Source organism: Strix uralensis, chromosome 7, assembly GCF_047716275.1.
Source record: "Strix uralensis isolate ZFMK-TIS-50842 chromosome 7, bStrUra1, whole genome shotgun sequence".
NCBI classification, from domain to species: Eukaryota; Metazoa; Chordata; class Aves; order Strigiformes; family Strigidae; genus Strix; species Strix uralensis.
In genome coordinates, this window is record NC_133978.1 from 24,081,558 (window position 1) to 24,100,668 (window position 19,111).

A 19,111-nucleotide genomic window follows, 5' to 3' on the forward strand; every position below is an offset into this window, starting at 1 on the left:
TTTTTTCCCTCTTGAGACACGATCTGTGAATTCTCATTCTAAAATCTGCACTCCATAGTAATGAGTCACTCTCCAAAGCTCTAAATTATTTTTTGCTCCTTGGAACAGTATTAATCAACCCTTAAGATAATCCTTTTACTAGTGATGAAGTATCTAAGTGAATTTTCATAATTTTCTCTTAATTGTCAGATGGTTTTTGACAGAGCCATTGAGTATTTTGGATAGAAGTTACTTTTAAGGAGTCATTTCAGCCTCATGTCCCGTTTGAGTCCTAAGTTTACACAACCAGTGATCATATACTGATTTTGCCTTTCAAGTAGGACTGATGTGTTTTTGAACGTGTCTATTTGTACATATTTTAATATGTCTGTATAGAGACAGAATGTCAAACATCTAAATCCTTCACCACTCCCACTCTCATTCTTTCTAGACTCTTGCTGTCTTGCCATAAAAGATCTGACATTTTTATTTATAACATTAGCTACAGACATAAGTACTTAAACTGAATATTTCAGCAGCTCTTGATTTTTTTTTTTTATTTTTTTTTTTTGTTGTTATTCTGGGGTGTGTTTTTGGGGCAGGCAGGATTGTTGTTGTTCAGTTGTCAGTTTTCTATATTTTGCCATTGTGCTCTTGCACTAGAGTATGTTTGCATTGGTATTTTGGCATCTCTTCTGAGCATGGTATAGCCATTATTTTGAGGTCAGTAGGGCTTTTGTGGAAGAGCTTTATTTTGGTGCTTTCTTGCCAGTGTTTCTTGCTCCTGAACACTACTCCAGTTGCACACTCCTAACATGAGGCTCCTGACTGTGGATGAATCTGTAATTTCCCTTTCCCCACATTATTCCTTTTAGAGAGATTATGACAGACCCAGCATCTAACTCTGGTCACCTACTAGATGTCTGGGAAGGCTATGCGCAAAAAGACACCTAATACACACTGTCTTTGTATTCTTATGTTCACTAATTACATTCCCGTTACTTGCCAGTTCTGATTGAAGTCTGTATGTAAATTGACAGTGGATTCTGCATAAAATTCCAATATTTTTTTTGGCATATTTGGAATGATAGAGAAGTTTCCTTTAGGCATTCAGTATCCTTCAAGTATTCAATATCAGGCTTACAGACTACCTTAGTTCTTTTATTAACTCTTTATATGCTTTTATATTAGCTCTTGTTCATGATGCCATTGCCATCAGTAGTCATGGACTCTCTACAGGTACAGGTTGCTTACTGTTTCACTGCCTAGAGTTGAAATGAACTCTTAAGTAAGCAACTGCTTACATATAGTTTCCCTGTCATGTACGTTAACAAACAGACAAATGGGTTAGTGTGTATGAAATGTGTATTCTTGGTGAGAGAATGATTGATCAGTATCCACAGATCATTTAAAATGATTGCCATTGATCTGCATCCAGACCCAGCTGCTGTGTTTCTCATGGCATTTACAGGGTATGCATGGTAATGTATGGGTAGAAGTTTTAAACAGAAATGCTGAAAAAGTTTGTTTGAAACTAAGGAAATTATTTGGGGGATCGCACTTTGACATCTGCAAAAATGTATGTGGCTGATGGAAGGCAATTAAAGTCATTAGTAATCTCTGCCTTCCTTAGCAGGTAACCTCTTCGTCTTGTAAACTGAGTTTTAAGAAAATGGTCCCTTTAAAAATTAAAATCTTTTACCGGTTATCATTCCAAATTAGCAGTTTCTGAAACTGTTCTTGTGTTTTGTTACATTCACAGGACTTAACCCGTACCTGACTCTAAATACTTCTGGTAGTGGAACTATTCTCATAGATCTTTCCACTGAAGATAAGGAATTTCAATCAGTAGAAGAAGAGGTATGCCTTTCTTTGTAGTCTCTCAGTATTTTTGTTATTTCTACAAAAGAATTAGATAAAGAAGTATTACTAGACAGTTTAACAGTGCAATAAACATCTCTAAGCTTAAGAAAAACTTGCATAAGGATACTTCATATTCCAGACTGACTGCACCACTTATAATCTGTGCTCATTACATCCATAATTTTTTTCTTGCTTATGTTATTACTGCTTGTAGTATTTTTAAAATATGTACTATGTCAAAAAGCTCTTTGATATAACGCATAAATTCTATGCTACCAATTGTCTGTCTGTTATACAAGAGTTTTAAGTCACTTCCTTCCAAAGTGTCATAATCACACAGGACAAAATTCCAAAGAAAAAATATTCTAAATAGATTAGTGACAGTCTTTTTCAAATTGAAAATAGACAGTGAACTATTCAAGATATGTTTTTTTTTTAAAAATCATGAAACCTGTTCATGTGCATCCACAAAATCTGTCATTACTTAACATACAGTCATTGCCTAAAAAATTCTTGTATGATTTTTTTAAGACAGAATTTGTTCTTTTGATCAATTGACTGTTTGAAGGATATGTGTTTTGAATGTGTTCCAAAACAAAGTGATCCTCCTTAAAATTCTCAATCTTCAGATGCAGAGTACTGTCCGAGAGCACAGAGATGGAGGACATGCTGGCGGAGTCTTCAATAGATACAACATCTTAAAGGTAGCTGTGGCATTTTTATGGTCAATGGCTACACCTTTAGAGTTTTGACTGAAAATAAAATGTCCATCAAAGGTTCTACGTTTGTTTGATAAGCTTCATAATGTGATGAGATGTGCCATTCTGAGACATGCACAGGAAAAAAATAATCTTCCTGGGAAATTCAAAGAATAAGATTATATGGAAAAACTGCTTATGGGTTAATAGTCATTAAAAAACTTTATAAGGAGTTGACATAGAAGGACCTCACAGAAAACTGTGGAATGTTTGAAGAAAAAGACAGAAGGTGTTACAGGAAGCAAAGGAAGAGGGAAAACCAGCAAGAAGTGAAAGCAAAATTATTGAAGCATGGAAGTAAGAGTACCTATTTTGGGTTGATTTAATGCCAAAGAAGCTTAAAACACCAGGTAGTAGACAACCGTGCTTTAAATAATTTAGTGGAATTTTGGTTTGCATTTTTTTTTTCGCCTGAAGAAATGGTCATTTTCATTAAAATACGGAGATTTTGATTTTTATTGTGAACTGATGATACAGTTTCCCCAGTAGAACTGGTATGCTATATGTGTACACATAAGGCTTTGACAATGTCCAGCATACCTCTGCAGAGAGTACATAACTTGGTCTCTCTTAAAATGTTCTAGAAGTCTTCATGTAAGACACTTCTTAATTTACTAGATGATCTTTTTACTAGTGGTTTGGCATCACGCTATGTTTGGAGTGATACTCAAGTAGGATTGTGACTAAGCCTGCTAAATTTAAATTAAGAAGTATTGCTCAACAGATGTTTGAAATTGATTCTTAATTAAGCATATAATTATGATTTACTTAAGTTATGCTACAACAATGAACTTCTGCAGCATAAGTTAGAGAATTTGTGTTTCATTGAGTTCTAAGGAAAGTATTCTTGTTTAAGTGGCAGTGTAGGTGTACTGTGGTATAGCTGCTGTAAATTAAACATCTGTGAAGTAAAGCAAACAAGTTTTCAGTTTCAGGGCAGAACTTACATTTTGACTCTTTCAGATTCAGAAAGTGTGCAACAAAAAACTATGGGAAAGATATACTCACAGGAGGAAAGAGGTCTCTGAAGAGAATCATAACCATGCTAATGAAAGGATGCTGTTTCATGGTGAGATACTGAAATGCACCTTATGGATTTGTTTCACTATCAACACTCTTTATTGGAGGGTTTCTACTGACTCAAAGTAAATTTTCCTCATGGAAATAGGTTCTAGGTTTTGCATGAATTTTATGTGAACAAGTGTTTGTATATGTCACAATGAGAACATATAACACATTGCATCTTTCTTCTGAAATTTGCATCTCCTTATCTCTCCCTAAATGAGACTTCAAATTTCTAAGTGAAAACATTTTAGCAATTATGAATGGAGATTAAGGGGTGTGCCGCCTCCTTGGTTAAGTTACTAATTCAGTTTTATTGGCTGTATGACCAAAATGATTAAGGGGTCAAACTTTATTCTGCAATGGGTTGTTTTGGGGTAGGATTTTCTTGTTTTTATAATTTGAGAAGTTAATTCTTGTTCATCATTCCAGAAAAGATAGCTTATAATTACCAAATTAAAGCTCACTTGTGCACAAATATATAGTTTGTCCTGACGAGCAAATTAAGCAAGCTCACCATACACCCTTACTATGAAAGCTGCATAGTTCCCAACATAATACATTACTGTTGGAAGCAGCAATGACATGGTAATTAACTGCTTGCCCAAACTCATAGGTATCTAAATCCTGTCTTTTGACTGCGGTCTGTACCCCTCCCTGTAAGAGGAAACAGCCCCTTAATGGAATTACCTGTTTTTGAAGGAAAGTCTTTTAAATTAGATAATAACAAAATTATCCCTGGAACAAAACAATTAATGCCTTATGAGTGTTCTTTTTTTTTAAAGTCTTTATATAATTTTTTTTAAGTGTTAACATATGTTTTTAACCATGTACATCACTTGCAGAAGATGACCAGCAATTGTCAGAGGTTTTTCTTGTTCTCATCTGGAATGTTCTTCTGCTTCATATACAGTTTAATCGTATTTAGGCTGGAGGATAAGGCTTTGGATTATTTTCTCTATAATTCCCAGCATAATTCTGAAATGCTGTGTTCTCTTAGAAGAGCTTTTCTCTAAAGGTGCTTTCATATTTTTATATACTGTCATAAAAATCCTTACTAAAAAAACCTGCCCTTTTTGTGAAAATTAATGGGTATCGGGTGTCTTGAGATGCAGAATCCAACCATTTTGAACAGATTATTCTTTAAGGCTAAATTTTAGGACCACTGCAAGTAAATAAATACTGGTTTACATTTACTGCTTTTTAAATGCAGTCTACTTAGTTTTAGGAAGAAGATGGGATTTGTGTAGCAATGCTTTCAATGAATCTTGGTTAGAATGAAGGTCTGCCAAAGGGAGTGCAGCAGATTCATAGAGCCTTCTCTTGCAGCAAAAGTTCTCTCAGATATTATCCTTTGTAAATATTTGTTAAAAATACACACTTACCAGCTACTGTCTTTTGTATAATACCTCTAGCAAAGTGGCTGTGTAAATCTGAAGTCAGAATTTCTGGAGACTGATTTCCTTGTATATGTAGAAAAAACACACAAAAAATGTTGGAAATGGATGACTGAATTGTGACACATACAAAAATCTGTATACTGTATTTTCAATATTTTACTTCCTTTCTCTTAGGCTCCCCATTTGTGAATGCAATCATTCACAAAGGCTTTGATGAGAGACACGCCTATATAGGTGGCATGTTTGGAGCTGGGATTTATTTTGCTGAAAATTCTTCCAAAAGCAATCAATATGTGTATGGAATTGGAGGTGGCACTGGATGTCCAATTCACAAAGATAGATCTTGTTATGTTTGCCACAGGTAAGTCATTCAAAAGAATCTGATTTTGCCTTTGTATATTGTGTTTATAGACCATCAAGTCAGCAGAGTCTCTCTCTGAAGAAAGATTTGCTTGGTAACCAAACCTCAGTACTCTCTGTGTGCTGGACCTAATAGAGACTTTCAGAAAACTTTGATATTTAAGTCTTAACCTTTAACCATCTTCAGTGCCTTTAACCAAACCTTTGCCCTTAACTTACAGTAAAAATCAGACCTAGGTAGCCAGAGAGTGAAGAGTATCTGCTAGATGCTTGTGTGAAAGATGCAGCAATATGAGGGTTTAGTCCATGGCCTGTTACAGAGAAAGGAGAAATTCAGTGGTGTTCAGATGCTGTATTTCTTGAGGAGGATGTACTTTGTAACAGTTAGCCCCCACATCACTGCTGCTTCACATACTAAAATACAGATGTGGATTTGTGGATGCTCTACCGCTAATTGAGTTCTTAAATCCACTTGTCTGCAGAACACCTGTTATGTGTTATTGACACCATCAGTTCAGAATAAAGTTGTTGTTACTTCATGGACTTAATTGTGGTAGTGGCCATGATTTCAGCCAGGAGAACATTTTGTGTGTTTGTGTGCATACTGTTTTACATTGGTATCACAGGGATAAGGTCAATCTTCTAGTTTCCTTCCTCAAGTCTCTGCCCCTTTTTATATTGCTTACTCTTTTCTGGCACTCTGAAATAGAATAATCTTCTAGAGTTACAGAGGATGTCAGTCTTTTCATGCTTTCCAAAGTTTTGAATAAGAAGATTTTTCATTTGTCTTGGGTGAAGAGTTAGAAAAGCAAAGGTTTTGGCTGAGCAAAATGGTACATAACATTGGTCTACAAAAATGCTGAGATTCCATTGCCATTGCAGTAGAACATATGTAAAGAAGTAAGTACCCTTGTTCCGTCTTTTTATAATGAAAACAACATAACAATACTGACAGATGCTAGTATGAGGTATTTCGTGTTGACCTAGAGTTTGCAGTTGGCCTTGATGTTGATTTAGCTGTTAGGTACAAATCTGATGTTAGAACACAAGTGAATTATGTTTTTAGTATGAGTAGTGATAGGGGGGCACCCTCAGAAAACTTTTAAAAACAAACAATTCTTAAAAAGACATGAAAAGGTAGTGACAATCTTTGAGTACATTAAGTGTGCTGTTTCCAGTAATTAAGATAAACATTTTTTGATGTTATTACCATATCTTTCCTCAGGTTAAAGAACTTTTCCAAAGGGAACTTAACTATTGTCTTTCAAAACAGAACTTCGGAATTTTGTGAATTACAAAGTGACTAAAGTGGCTTTAAAATTCCATTGTTCTCCTCCAGCAAAAGTTTCAAATTACAAAGATAGTCTTTCTGGAGCTTCACAAGCATTTTGTATTCATGGTCCTTTACCCCTTTTAACCCAGGCAATTGCTGTTTTGTCGTGTAACGCTGGGGAAGTCTTTCCTGCAGTTCAGTGCTATGAAAATGGCTCATTCTCCCCCAGGACACCACTCAGTTACTGGGCGACCCAGTGTAAATGGATTGGCATTGGCAGAATATGTCATTTACCGAGGGGAGCAGGTAAAGAGCTTTTTTGTTTGGTTCTTCAGACTTTCTTTTTAAAGAGATGTAATATGTTGGAGTGTACTTCCTAATTTCGAGGCGCTAGGACTTGCTTTTGTCTTAAAACAAACTTCAGGTGTGGTTGCAAGATGAAAGGATTCGTGTTTCCTGAATGCTCCAGGCATTTTACTTTTGACATTTTGCCTTTTTTTCTTTGTCATAAATACTTTTTTCCCCTTTCTAGCAAACATTCTGAATTTATCCAGAAAATGAAATCATAGTAAAGAATGTGTGTGTCATTCTTTCAGGCTTATCCAGAATACTTGATTACTTACCAGATTATGAAACCTGAAGCCACCACTGAAGCTTAAGACAAATTACTTGTGGGAAACCATAAGACTTTGGATGCGAAGATACCAGTGGCTGCCATCCTGTTAATTACAAGTTGTTGAAAAACTTTCATCCACAGGTGGTGTGGTAGCAAATGTGAACAAAATATACCATTTTTGACTTGATAAAGCTTTAATAATGTACAGTATGTTTTTCTAAAATTTCAGAAATGTCCTCTTTTTCAGCACTTTAACAGATACCATTCCAGGCATAAACTGGGGTTTGGCTGTACTAAATTATAAACAACAATTAACTTGAAACAATTGTTTTATACAATATTGCATTGAAATTTAACAGAAATTATAATGCTCTATACAGGAACTCATTTTACTAATATTGTGTTCTTTAAAACACTGCATTTACACTGAAAATGTTTTCATTTGTAAAACTGTAAATAAGAGCTTTTGTACTAGCCTGGTATTTATTTACATTGCTTTGTAATATAAGTGTTTTAGAACTGCAACCTTGTACAAAATGTTTTTTCCAGATGTTGATTTCTTCATCTGTGTTTTCTCATGCACGATAGATTTGAAAAGCCAATTTTTTTTTTCAGGATTTATCACTTATTTGTGAGGGAGACAGCAAATTTTATCTGAAGAGGTTTAGAAATATCCAACTTTAGACTGAATATGCAAATCTTTCTTCTGTGTTTTTATTTATGCAATATACATTCCTGAAAATGATGGGCTATGAAAATAGAATGTTCCAGCTGAATACTAAAGTGTTTTTCCACCTACTTCCTAGAGTTGCATATTTTATTTCTGTAAAATGTCTTTTGAAGTTTTATTTAACTATAGTTAACCTGCATCATCGCTTCAAGGCTAGTAGACCTTGCAAGTTACAGTTTTAGTAAATTATTTTCTTTGAATGTAGTTGGAAAATTAACCTCAAGGAGGTCTTTCTTGAGTTCCTCTTGCTTACATTTAAGCTGGGAAGTTAAATAGTTTATTCCTAATATGAGGGCAAACAACTTGGCCTTTTTTGTATGCTTATTTTGGTAAATTACCTACCTGTGGTGCCCTCGGGATATGAGTATTACTAGGTGGAAATGTTAAAAACCATCCTGTCATCCTCTGTGTTTCCTCCATGTTAACGTTCGAGCTGTAGTGGAAGCAGATGTGTAGAAGTGTGTTTATCTGCAGTGGTTTTGGCTGAGTGGATCTGGTCGGGGTGCAAGGTTCCTCTCCCTGTGCTCGGCTGGCTGGGCAAGGAGGGTGTAAGCAGGATGAGTAGCTCTTCCACAGCAGCAGCTGCCTTCGGTAGCCCTGGTAAAACTGCTTGGGTGGAAGAAGAGTACAAAAGGTACAACCCCCAGTTCAAGTCTCGTTCGTGGTTACTGAATGCACCGATCAGTCAGCCCTATCGTAGCTCTCTTGTGTATTCTGTTTATCTTCCACCTGCAGTTTTTACCTACATATTTCAAAAATATTTGGGGTTAAAGTGGTTAGGAGTATATTTTAGTTGTTTTATATTTCTAGATACCGGACACTGTCCCAGAAGACAATTTGTTTGCAGGGCATGTTATCATACCATGGTTTTAAATGTAGTAACTGCTCAAGATAATGAACGTCTTGCTGATGTGGTGGTTATGTGATTATGCTCTGTGTAAAAATGTATTGAACCTTACCCAGTTATTTGGGGAATCTGAATAATAAGATTGCATAACTCTTGCAGAAAGTAATATTGGCAATGAATAAAAAAGGCTTTGATTTTTAGGTACTTTCTCCCAGCATGTTGCCTGTTCCTTAGGTATAGTAATGCTGGAATTGGTGTTCATGCAAAATCTGTTAAGTATGTTTAAAACTTTTTGTTATTGCTGAAATGCTTCATTCTCTATGAATGATCACTTAATGTCTTGTAAAATATTGTGGTATGATAGCATTTTAAGTGGTACCACAATGTTGGTTTTGTCTGCTTGGGGATTTTTTGAGCTGTTTTTTTGCATGACATACCTTGCACTCTGAAGATGGAAGCTGTAATGATTTGATAATATTGACTATTGAGGTGAACCTTTAATCTCTTGTGCAATTAGTTCTGCTTTACTCATCTTGAAGTGTCTTTACATGTACTGTATAACATTCCATATCCATTTAACACTAAATAAATTTAATTCACTGGTTTTCTGGTAGCATGGGAGTAATTACAGACATAGTGTGTCAACCTATTGTTTTAAATGTAAGCATGCACAATACTATAACAAACTACATCATTGGAGGAGAAATTAATTGCATTGAATAGAAAAGCTTTTAATGTGGATGAAAAACTGTAAATACTGTGGAAGTTTGTAGTTTGGTATATAGCTAACAGCTTTAGCTACCAGTGAAAATGTTTTAATAATAAATCTAAAGTAAGCTTCAATTTATGCATTTAAAACTGCATTATATGGTCCCAAACTGAAAAAGCAAACTGCCTTACATTGGTTTTGTAAAATGAAAAGTAACCTGTAAAATTCTTACCTTTCAGGTAACCACATAGATAGCAGTGTGATACATACATGACCAACAACACAAGTACTGCTTAGATTACTTGTAGTATCGCAGTAAGTAAATAATCCTGTTTCAGTAGGACCACTTACATGGTAGGAGGTTTCAAAAACCAGACTTGTATAGAAGATTTAAATAGATACGAGCACTAGAGGGCAGGAAAGCAAATGTTTAGTAAGATGAGTGTGATGAAACTTGAAAGTATCTTAGTACATCTTAGAAAATTGTTTCTGAAAATTCTACCAATCTAAGTTGTTAAAAAATTTAAATTTAACTTTCCATTCCACGTTAGTGTTTTTTAAAAACTAAGTAATTAGTATAAAAACAGCTGCAACTAAGCAAATTGAAAATGCTAGGGTATTTTCTTAAAAACTTTACTTAATACTTAGACCTTAGTCCTTAGAAATTAAAAAATAATTTGGCCAGACTCTTCTGTCATATATAACTGAAAAACTTAAGCATATCTGTACAATGCATGTTCAAGAGATCTTGGCACTAGTTTTGAATGGAAGTAACTATGTATAAAAGGAGTTGTCCCTGTCTTTTCTACCCTGAACTTGCTCATTAAACACCATTCTGTGTGTGTATATACGAGTGCGCACACTTGCTCACTCTCACTTTATTCACCAAGAAGCTGAGAAAAAAGTTTAAAAGTGACTTTTCCATTGTCGGTGAGGGTGCTGCAGCCTAGGAGCCATTTCACCTTTTTCTGCCCATCTCCTGAACTTAATGTAGTAAAACAGTTTTTCTGTTTTGCTGGAAACAACAACAGAATCCCATGGGTGGCTTGCCTTCTGCCTTCCAGTAAAAAAATGTAAAGGCTTGATTTGTACTCATCTAATGCAACAGTGCAGCAAAGACTCCTTTCTCACCCTCAGTGAACTGGAAAATCAGACTGACTGAGGTCTGCCCCTCTTGGAGCTGTGCTTTTCCTGCACCCGCTGAAGTTGCAGTAGGAGGTGGAGATAGTGTCAGCAAGGGAGCTGCTATAGTTGGGGGTGTGGAGGGAGGCGTGTGCCTCTTCTTGCCCCTCTCCAGCAAGCATAAGCAGTGGTACTTCTGAGAGTATCAGGGGGTTTCTTTCCTCTGCCTGTGGCTCACTAGATCAGAAAAAGCTTCAGGCAGCCAGAACAGAATGCAAGATAAAAAGAAAAAGCATGTAGATGACTGGTTTGAAGTTAACATGTTCTGCCCTAAAAAGGGACAAGGTTGGTAACTGAGAGAAGACAGACAGGAGGGGAGAGATACTAATAACAACCTGTCAAAAAAGGCAGACAAGTTCTACAGGCACTGAAAAGTTACAGTAGGAATAACTAATATAATTCATTAGGAATGGCCGAGTTTGAGTTAACAGCAAACAAGCGTTGATGTGTAGACATTACAGGGATTTCAAAATAACTTCTTGAGAAGAACACACATGTTTAGGAGAAAGTTGCAGCCAATTCAAAACATTAACATTAGACCTGGGAAATAACGTGTGCAAGAAAAAGAAATAGAATTTTAAAATTGAAAGCAAATGTTCTATATAGTAAGTCTTAAAAACATTGGTTTTGAAGAATTGAGTAGCAGAGGCAAGCTGAAAAAACATAATAGATGGCATACCAGTAAATTAAAGTATGTCATATTAAATTATCTACCAGGGTTCTGTCTAACGATGGGATGTATATGGGGAGGTGGGGGTGTGGATTTTAATGCAGCCAGAAAATTCAAAGGAGGAAGTGGAGCTCACATCCATCTATCTATCTGTAATCTTGATAAAACTGCTAGATTTATTCAGCCACAACTTGAGTATGTTTCAGCTGGGATCTTAATGGGTGGCAGCGAAGGGGATTGCGGTGGTTTCTTACGTGGTACAATTGCAGTGTATGTGAGGCTATTGCACATCGCATGTGCAGTGACACTGCTAGGGGAACACTTACTTGCAGTTTTTAAGTTGGGACCATTAAGAGTTTTCAAAAGATCTCAGCAGCATTTGCAAATCTTAATATTTAAAATAGATGTGAATTGTTTTAAGAAGCAAAGAAAATGCCCCAGTGCCTAAGAATGTATGATTGAGACTTTTTTGAGCAAGTAAATAGGATTGACATGTAAGTAGAACTGAAATTACATGAACAAAGGAAAAAACAGATTTTGTTGCAAAAATGAGTATCAGTAAATCAATTAGTGTATATAATATTTATAACCCAACTGAGGAGAATATTGTATCCAATAGTTTTATTTATTGAAGTAGTCAAAATGGAAGCTGACAGCAGTTAGATAAGTATTGTTTTAATTAATGATAGAAAGAACTACTAAGCAGTCCAAAAGCGTCATCTTTAAACAAATAAATCTGTATGTGATGACCAATGCCAGATATATAGTTGTTCCCTATTTGGGAGTATATTTTTACTGAACCATTGCAAACATGTAGTAGTATAAATTAGGTTTGAGTTGGTATTAAAGGGCTTCATTTTTAATAATAAATATTCATTAGAGCACCTGTTTTCGTAAAACAAAGTCTAGTTCAGGATTTAGGGAAAGAACTAGGAGAACTTAGCAGTAGGCTACTAAAACCCAGAGATTTATGAATAATCAGAAAAACTATATAAATAAAGGCAGTTTCACAGATAGCGTAGTCCTAGTAATAACATGAGGCCCCTGAAGCATGTAGTGTAGAAGGTGTTATTTAATGCAAGAATTCTAAAACCAGGAATTGGACAAATAAATAAATCTGACTTCAAAATAAAGGAACCAATGGTAAAGCTGATTTCAAAATATGAGGAATGTGAAAATGCACTAGAAGCTGCAAAACACAGGTTTTAAGAGAAGAGAAAGTTCTCCTATAGGGACTAGAGTCTTGAGTGGAGAACAGGTTAGCGCATTGCTAGTAAGATGGATTTGTAAAGGTGCAGAACAGACAGACCTTGAAGCAAAATGGGATTAAAAAAAAAGGTGGCAGGGATGGGGGGTGTTGACTGAGCATCTGAGAGTGGTGGCAGATGTTAACGGAGAAAATCTGGTCAGTGGTGTACCAGAAGATCTGAAATGGCCTACTCAAAATTAGAATGAAAGGCACTAAGTGTCTTGATAAGGAGACAAAAATAAAGTGCTGCTTTTAACTGTGGTGAAGAGTAAGTCAGATTACTGAATTACTGAAAGAAGAAACTTTAAAGTGAACCTTCTATCCAACATCCTATTTATATATGCCATGTAAGCGTTTTCAATATCTTTAAAAGACTCTGAGCATTTGTATTATCAGACTCAAAATGAGATGGAGTGGCAGAATGATGAGCTGGTGCTAGCACATTTCAAGCAGTCCTCAGTAGCAGCATGGAGCAGACTAGTCCCTGGGGGGAATTCTAGTAGAAATAACCTATTATGGATAGGATTGGACAAATAATATGGGAACATGTTCTCTTTAAGTAATTGTGTATTAGACCATATTCCAAGGCACTACTTCTGAAATATTACCTACTATTAAAAGTGCACTTAATTATAATCTAGGAAACACCTAATAAAAAGAACAGTTGCTTGTAAAATACAAGAAAGAAATAGTGATTTCAGACCTGGAGCAATTAATATTTCACACTTACTGTAAATGGAAAGGTTTATTCAGGGACATGCTTTAAAACCAGTTTTGGATTGGTTTATGTAGATAAGTATTGTGTGTCTGCTGTAGGGAAGTAGTCCAGCAGAACTACTGAAATCATGACAACAATTTGCAAGAAATAAGACAACCTTCTACATGTGGCAACTTTTAATAGCCAAGGACTTGTACAAATTAAGTCCATAAGCAGATAGTTACGGATTTAGGTATGCCTGCTTTGTGTCTTCTGAGACTCCCTCCCCATTCCCAGAAAATGCCAGCTTTTCAGTAAAGGAATTTAATGAAATGTATGAGTTAAGTATTTCATATATCAAGTTTTGGTTGTGTTTATTTTTTTGAAAAGAAGAAAGAGTAATGATGCGATGTTGTACAATTAATAGCTTAAATATTATTAATTGTGTAATAGGGTGCATTGTTATGTATTACAGATGTTTTATTGCAATATCAATAAATAACATATTTTCCTTTAAAAAAAAGAAAAAACTTTTAAAAATAATGCTTAATATGTCTCCTTCACTGGACTGATTTTACAGTACAGATTTTGGGGAGTTTATGGTTCAGCATCTTTAACCTACTTGAAATACTGTTAAAATAGTGGGTTTAGGCTCACTGACCTACTAGTTTTAGCATAATGAATTTTCTCATACCTGTAAACACTATGAAATTGCATGTATTTGCTTCAGAATTCTGTTATTTTTCAGAAAAAACAATCATAACTATTTATACATACCCTGATGGAGCAATACAGTTATTTTAAGGTTATTAATGGGAACAGTTGGCTTCTCAAACTCAGACACAATTCATTCTCCCCTGTTGTATCTAATTCTGGAGGTAAAACATACCCAGGATTTCCCAAGCAAATTAATGAAGTGTGTATGTCCTTTAGTTTTAAAACTTTATTCTGGTTTCTTCTTTTTCATAGCATTTTGTCTCTTTTGACCCAGTGAAATTACTTTATTTTACTGTGGCTACCTCAAAAAAGCCTTGCTTCATTATCACTAGTTCTCCCTTATACTGAGATCAGAATAGGGTTTGGCATGTAATACCATGTAGGGAAATGTAGGGAAAAGGCTGTACTTGCATTCTGTCTTGCTTGCTTGCTTGCGCTTGTTCATATCAGGAAGACTTGCGGGTAGTTCAGAAAGGTTCAGGTGGCCAGACGATCTGCCTCTCTTCCCTGAGCGATCCTGAGGGGTCCCTGTTGCGTTTTCCGTCATCACTGCTATAGATGGCTCCAGAGTCAGAGATGTCTCTAAACAAATATCATTGTAGCCTGCATTCACCTGAAAGACTCAGGGCTCCCATCGGTGGCCTTTTGCACCTTCTCCCTTGTTACAGGCTGCAGGGACTCGCTGGCGTTAAGGACCTCCGCTTCTTGGTTCAGAGTCTGCCCTGCTGTAGAGGAAGCACTAGAAGTCTGTTCTCTGTGGCTGGAGCTTCATGATCTAAAATGTTTGAGTGCTGTGGATGGCATGTGGCAGGAATATACACATCCTAAGCAGCAGTTTTCATGGGGATCTCTGTACCTGTAGATTGTAGGCAGCTCTCTTATCATTTTTACTGACGGAAATTCTCTTCAGCATTCTCTATAATTTTGCCTGGTTTTTTTCTTCAGCCCAACTCTGTAATGAAGTGATTCAACCCAGAGTTCTGTGATAGTCACCATACCCACTGAGAACCTGAAAGGCACTTCTGTTTAGATAAAGGTGAGGTTTATCCAGCTTGCTCCCAGGTAACTTCACACAAAAATACCTGCTGTGGCACTTTAATATACACCCTGTAAAAGCAGATTATAGTGGAATGGTTTGGGTTGAAAGGCACTTTTAAAGGTCATCCAGTCCAACTCCCCTGCGGTGAGCAGGGGCAACTTCAACTAGGTCAGGTTGCTCAGAGCCCCGACCAACCTGGCCTTGAATGTTTCCAGGGAGGACGCATCTACCACCTCTCTGGGCAACCTGTTCCAGTGTCTCACCACCCTCGTCGTAAAAATTTGATTAATTCTGGTTGATACTAAAGAACCTAAATTGCAACTGGTAATTTTAAACCTTGTATTTGAGAAGGATAAAATGAGTATATATTTCTAGGTGTCTTTCATTTAGAGAACTTTGCTTGCTGTGAAATAAGCTATTTCTGTTCTGTGTTAAATTATAAGAGTAAGATCACATCATCATAAAAGCTGTTTGCCACTTTAAGTAGTTTCAAGTAAATGAGTATCTGCCTGAGAGAAAAGGAACTATGTCCAGCTTGTACTTACAGTTTAGGATTCCAGAAATGAAGTTGAGGAAACATATACTAATAATTAAGAACAAGATAGATTAATCTGCATGCTAACGATGTAAAATGCATGTGAAATCTATAGCTCCCTATGAGCACCAGTTCTGCCAATCAGTCATTTGCATTTCCCACTGTTTTCCTCTATTGTAGCAAAATGTGAGAAGCTGCTCTCAGGCCACACAAACAATGCCCTTTATTGGTCTTTACTGAGGCATGATCAGGCGTCTATGCTGAGACTGCCAGTCTCAAAGAAGTGCTGCTGGATGACATCTGGCAGCCTGGCTTTGCTACAGATAGATTTATGAGCTGTGAAAGATGGTCAAATTAACATCTTCTGCATTCTTGATAGGATTAGGGTTTCTGGGACATGCATCCATTTGCATATTGCCCTGACTTACCACATTAGTATTGTGTTCGTTGCTCATTTGGGGGGGGGGGGGGGGCTTTCTCCCTTTACGTCCTACCCTTTTTCACTGTTGGCAGTGACACAGCTGTGTAAGTTTAACAGACCTAGCAGAAATCATACTTCTTGCTCTGACTTCATCCAGTTGCAATCTTAATGTAAATCAGGAGCAGCAGCAGTTGTAAATACGCTCTTTCACTCAGGGAAAGATGCTCTTCACTAGGGATGAGCTCTCTCACACACAAGAAATTGAATGACTAATGCACTTCTGTAAGAGTCCACAAAAGCTGTCCCTCAGAGTTAAAGAGAGATCTGACCCCAGCTACCTTTTACAGCCTGAAGCATTGAAGTTCTTGGAAAGCTTAATTTCATCAATAAAACTTAACTAAACCCCCTGTTACATAAAATGCTGGTTCCTTTCCCTTTACCCTTCCTCCCAAATACACACAAGACTCAGAGCACATTGGTGGTTTTCAATGCTGGTCATTCAGTGTTGCTAAAATATAGCCCGTGCTTGTCACTAGACTGGAGACGGCTTCAGGTTGCTGTGTGTGCACTGAGTGACAATGGCCAGGCACCCCTCAGCAGCTCCCCAGTGGTCTGCCTGGGTGGTGGCACAGGACAAAGCCTCTTCCTGGGGGACAGGGAAGGGTCTGGGCTGAAGATATTGAGCCCTGGTCAGCACAGGGCAAGGCTGACAGCAGGGGTGGGAGAGGGGGCTTGTGGGGCTGTCGTGGGACAACAAAATGTGAGGGCTGGTGGGCAAGAGCACGGCCAGTGCTGGAAGATGCTGTATGAGAGCACAGGCCATCGTCCTTTCAAGACCCTAGTGTGGCTCTTAGCCTTCAGCGATAGTGGTGGATGTAAAATGCAGTTCAGATGCACTGTTACAGTCCCATTAAATGCAGGGCCAAGGACTGTGTTTAATTCAGCTTCTGATCAAGATACTAGCAGGGAAACTGTTAGCTTGTGACAGTGAGGCCGTGATTGTTGTCATCACAGAAAAAAAAAATCCCATTCTTTTCAATAGTCTAACTGGTTGCACCACTTCTCTGAGTAACCAACCCCTTTAAATAGCTATTTTTTTTCTGCCCATCAGCTTTGTTTTCCAGATAGAAATCAGCGGTGTAAGTGAGACACACTGTGGCAGGGTGCTGGAAGGGTGGTTTCAGCTGCGCAGGCAGCTCACTGCCTGTGGGGCTTGGAAACAACAGCAGGCTGCTGGCCCAAGCCCAGAAAATACAGCTCAGAGCATTTAGAGACAGAAGGCAAACAGAACTGCAGTTAATACTGTGTAACCACACAGATTTCAAGTTTTTGGTGATTTTTAGAGCCAGAGTTCCGTGGCCTTTCCATGCTGCTGCTGGGACAGCCTCCAGATGCTCTGGAAAATGTGCGTGGAGAGTTTGGTAGGTACACTGGGTCATCTGAACTCTTCTGTGTAATTCACTGTACATGATGTTAAGTGAAACTTACCACTGCTGGTAGCTAGTTTGAAATCACCCTTTCTTCAGACCACGTGTAGGAAAACATAAATAAATGAATCTTTGTGGACCCCTAATTGCATTCGGTTGCAAGAAATGAACAATTTATGCTGTAGACTTACAGGTATTTCAAATGAGATTTCAGCAGTCCTGTCACTGAAAGAGCCAGGCTCGCCTGCCTTTCAACACTCACTTCAGCTCCTGTGCCAGCCCTTCCCTTGATGCTCGTATGACCATCTAGGGGATCTGACCCAGCCGAAACCTCTCCTGCCCCAGAATGCTTCAACCCAGACTGGTTCCCTGATCTTGTTTGCGATATGGCTGCATAAACACTTGCACTGACATAAAAACATGGGCAGTAGCAAAAAAGGAGAAGGACAAGGCTGCCTATTCCAGCTGCAAGGCCAGCTTCTGCTGACTGAAGTTGATGGCGTAAGCAACGTTCCCCAGCCTTGGGTGCCAGTGCGAGATAACAGGGTTAACTGCACAAGTATGCAGTGAATTAAAGTATGGTGTTTTCCAAGGTGCATAGAAAGAGACGGTATCCAGCAAATCACTATTTTAAATTTACAAATAGCACTTATATGTACTTAGTCCCTACCTAGACTATGTAATAATAAAAAATAAATGAGCTATACTTCTTCAGGAAATGATTTTTCCAGCCTTCTGATTTCCCTACTGCAATTTTTTACACTCACTTCCACTCTGATTTAAAGTTAGCTGGTGCCTTCTCTCTAGAGACAATTGCTTTTTCTGCAAGTGATGCATGATGGAAATATTTTCATTAACCTCATTTAGGAGTTAGCTCCAAATTTCCAACAAGAAGTCTGCTCTGGCATTTTAGTTTAAATAACTTGAAAGGATTTGGCATCTCTGAGAGTCTCACCATGCTGTCAAGTTGTGGACAGAGGAACTAAGAGGCGAAAACATACGTGATCATCTGAGTCTAATTTCCTTGGGCAGCAAAGAGCATGAAGAAGACAGTGAAACATCTGCACAATAAAAGGCAGAGCAAACTGTGACAGATTATATTCTGGTGGCATTGAGTGCTTACTCCTAATTTTGTGATGTTATCCTGTTCCTAAACCACTTTTGCCATGTGAGCACATTGACAGGAAGAAGGCAGCCAGCAACAGGCTCTCCCCACCATCCTGGCACTGGCAGAAAGGTTCAGCCGGAGCCTCTTGGGGCCCAGTGATGTGTTGTCCCCACAGGTGCCCCCTCCACACAGCTGGCCCTGGCCCCAGGGCTGCCTCATCTCCCAGAAATGAAAATAGGAGCCTTTATCTCCCTTAGATCTGTAATAACTTCTTAAAACAAACCATTTTTTGTTTCCTGGTACTGTTTTCCCATACGACTACGGCACTGTAAAGTTCCTGGCTCAGAGACGTCCATTGAAGCAAACCATCACGTTACTGCTGCTGTTTACCATGGACTAATAAAGCTTTAAAAAGCCCCCAAAAGCTATTAAGATGCCATTGATTGTACATGTGTGGCGGAGCTGGGTG

At 37.7% G+C, this 19,111-nt stretch overlaps 1 protein-coding gene across 3 annotated transcripts in view; it reads left to right on the forward strand.

The window, feature by feature from the left end:
• TNKS2 (tankyrase 2) overlaps positions 1–13,945 on the forward strand; it is a 36,503-nt gene extending 22,558 nt beyond the window's left edge. For 2 of the 3 annotated variants that reach the window (XM_074874919.1, XM_074874921.1), the window contains exons 22-27: positions 1,742–1,839; positions 2,472–2,546; positions 3,564–3,669; positions 5,237–5,423; positions 6,845–7,001; positions 7,292–9,492. In XM_074874919.1, coding sequence (XP_074731020.1) covers positions 1,742–1,839; positions 2,472–2,546; positions 3,564–3,669; positions 5,237–5,423; positions 6,845–7,001; positions 7,292–7,354 — 686 coding nt within the window. In that variant the 3' untranslated portion in view covers positions 7,355–9,492. Of the gene's footprint in view, positions 1–1,741; positions 1,840–2,471; positions 2,547–3,563; positions 3,670–5,236; positions 5,424–6,844; positions 7,002–7,291; positions 9,493–9,836 lie in introns of those variants that run through there. The other variant, XM_074874920.1, reaches the window with a different exon arrangement.
• The last annotated feature ends 5,166 nt before the right edge of the window (positions 13,946–19,111 follow it).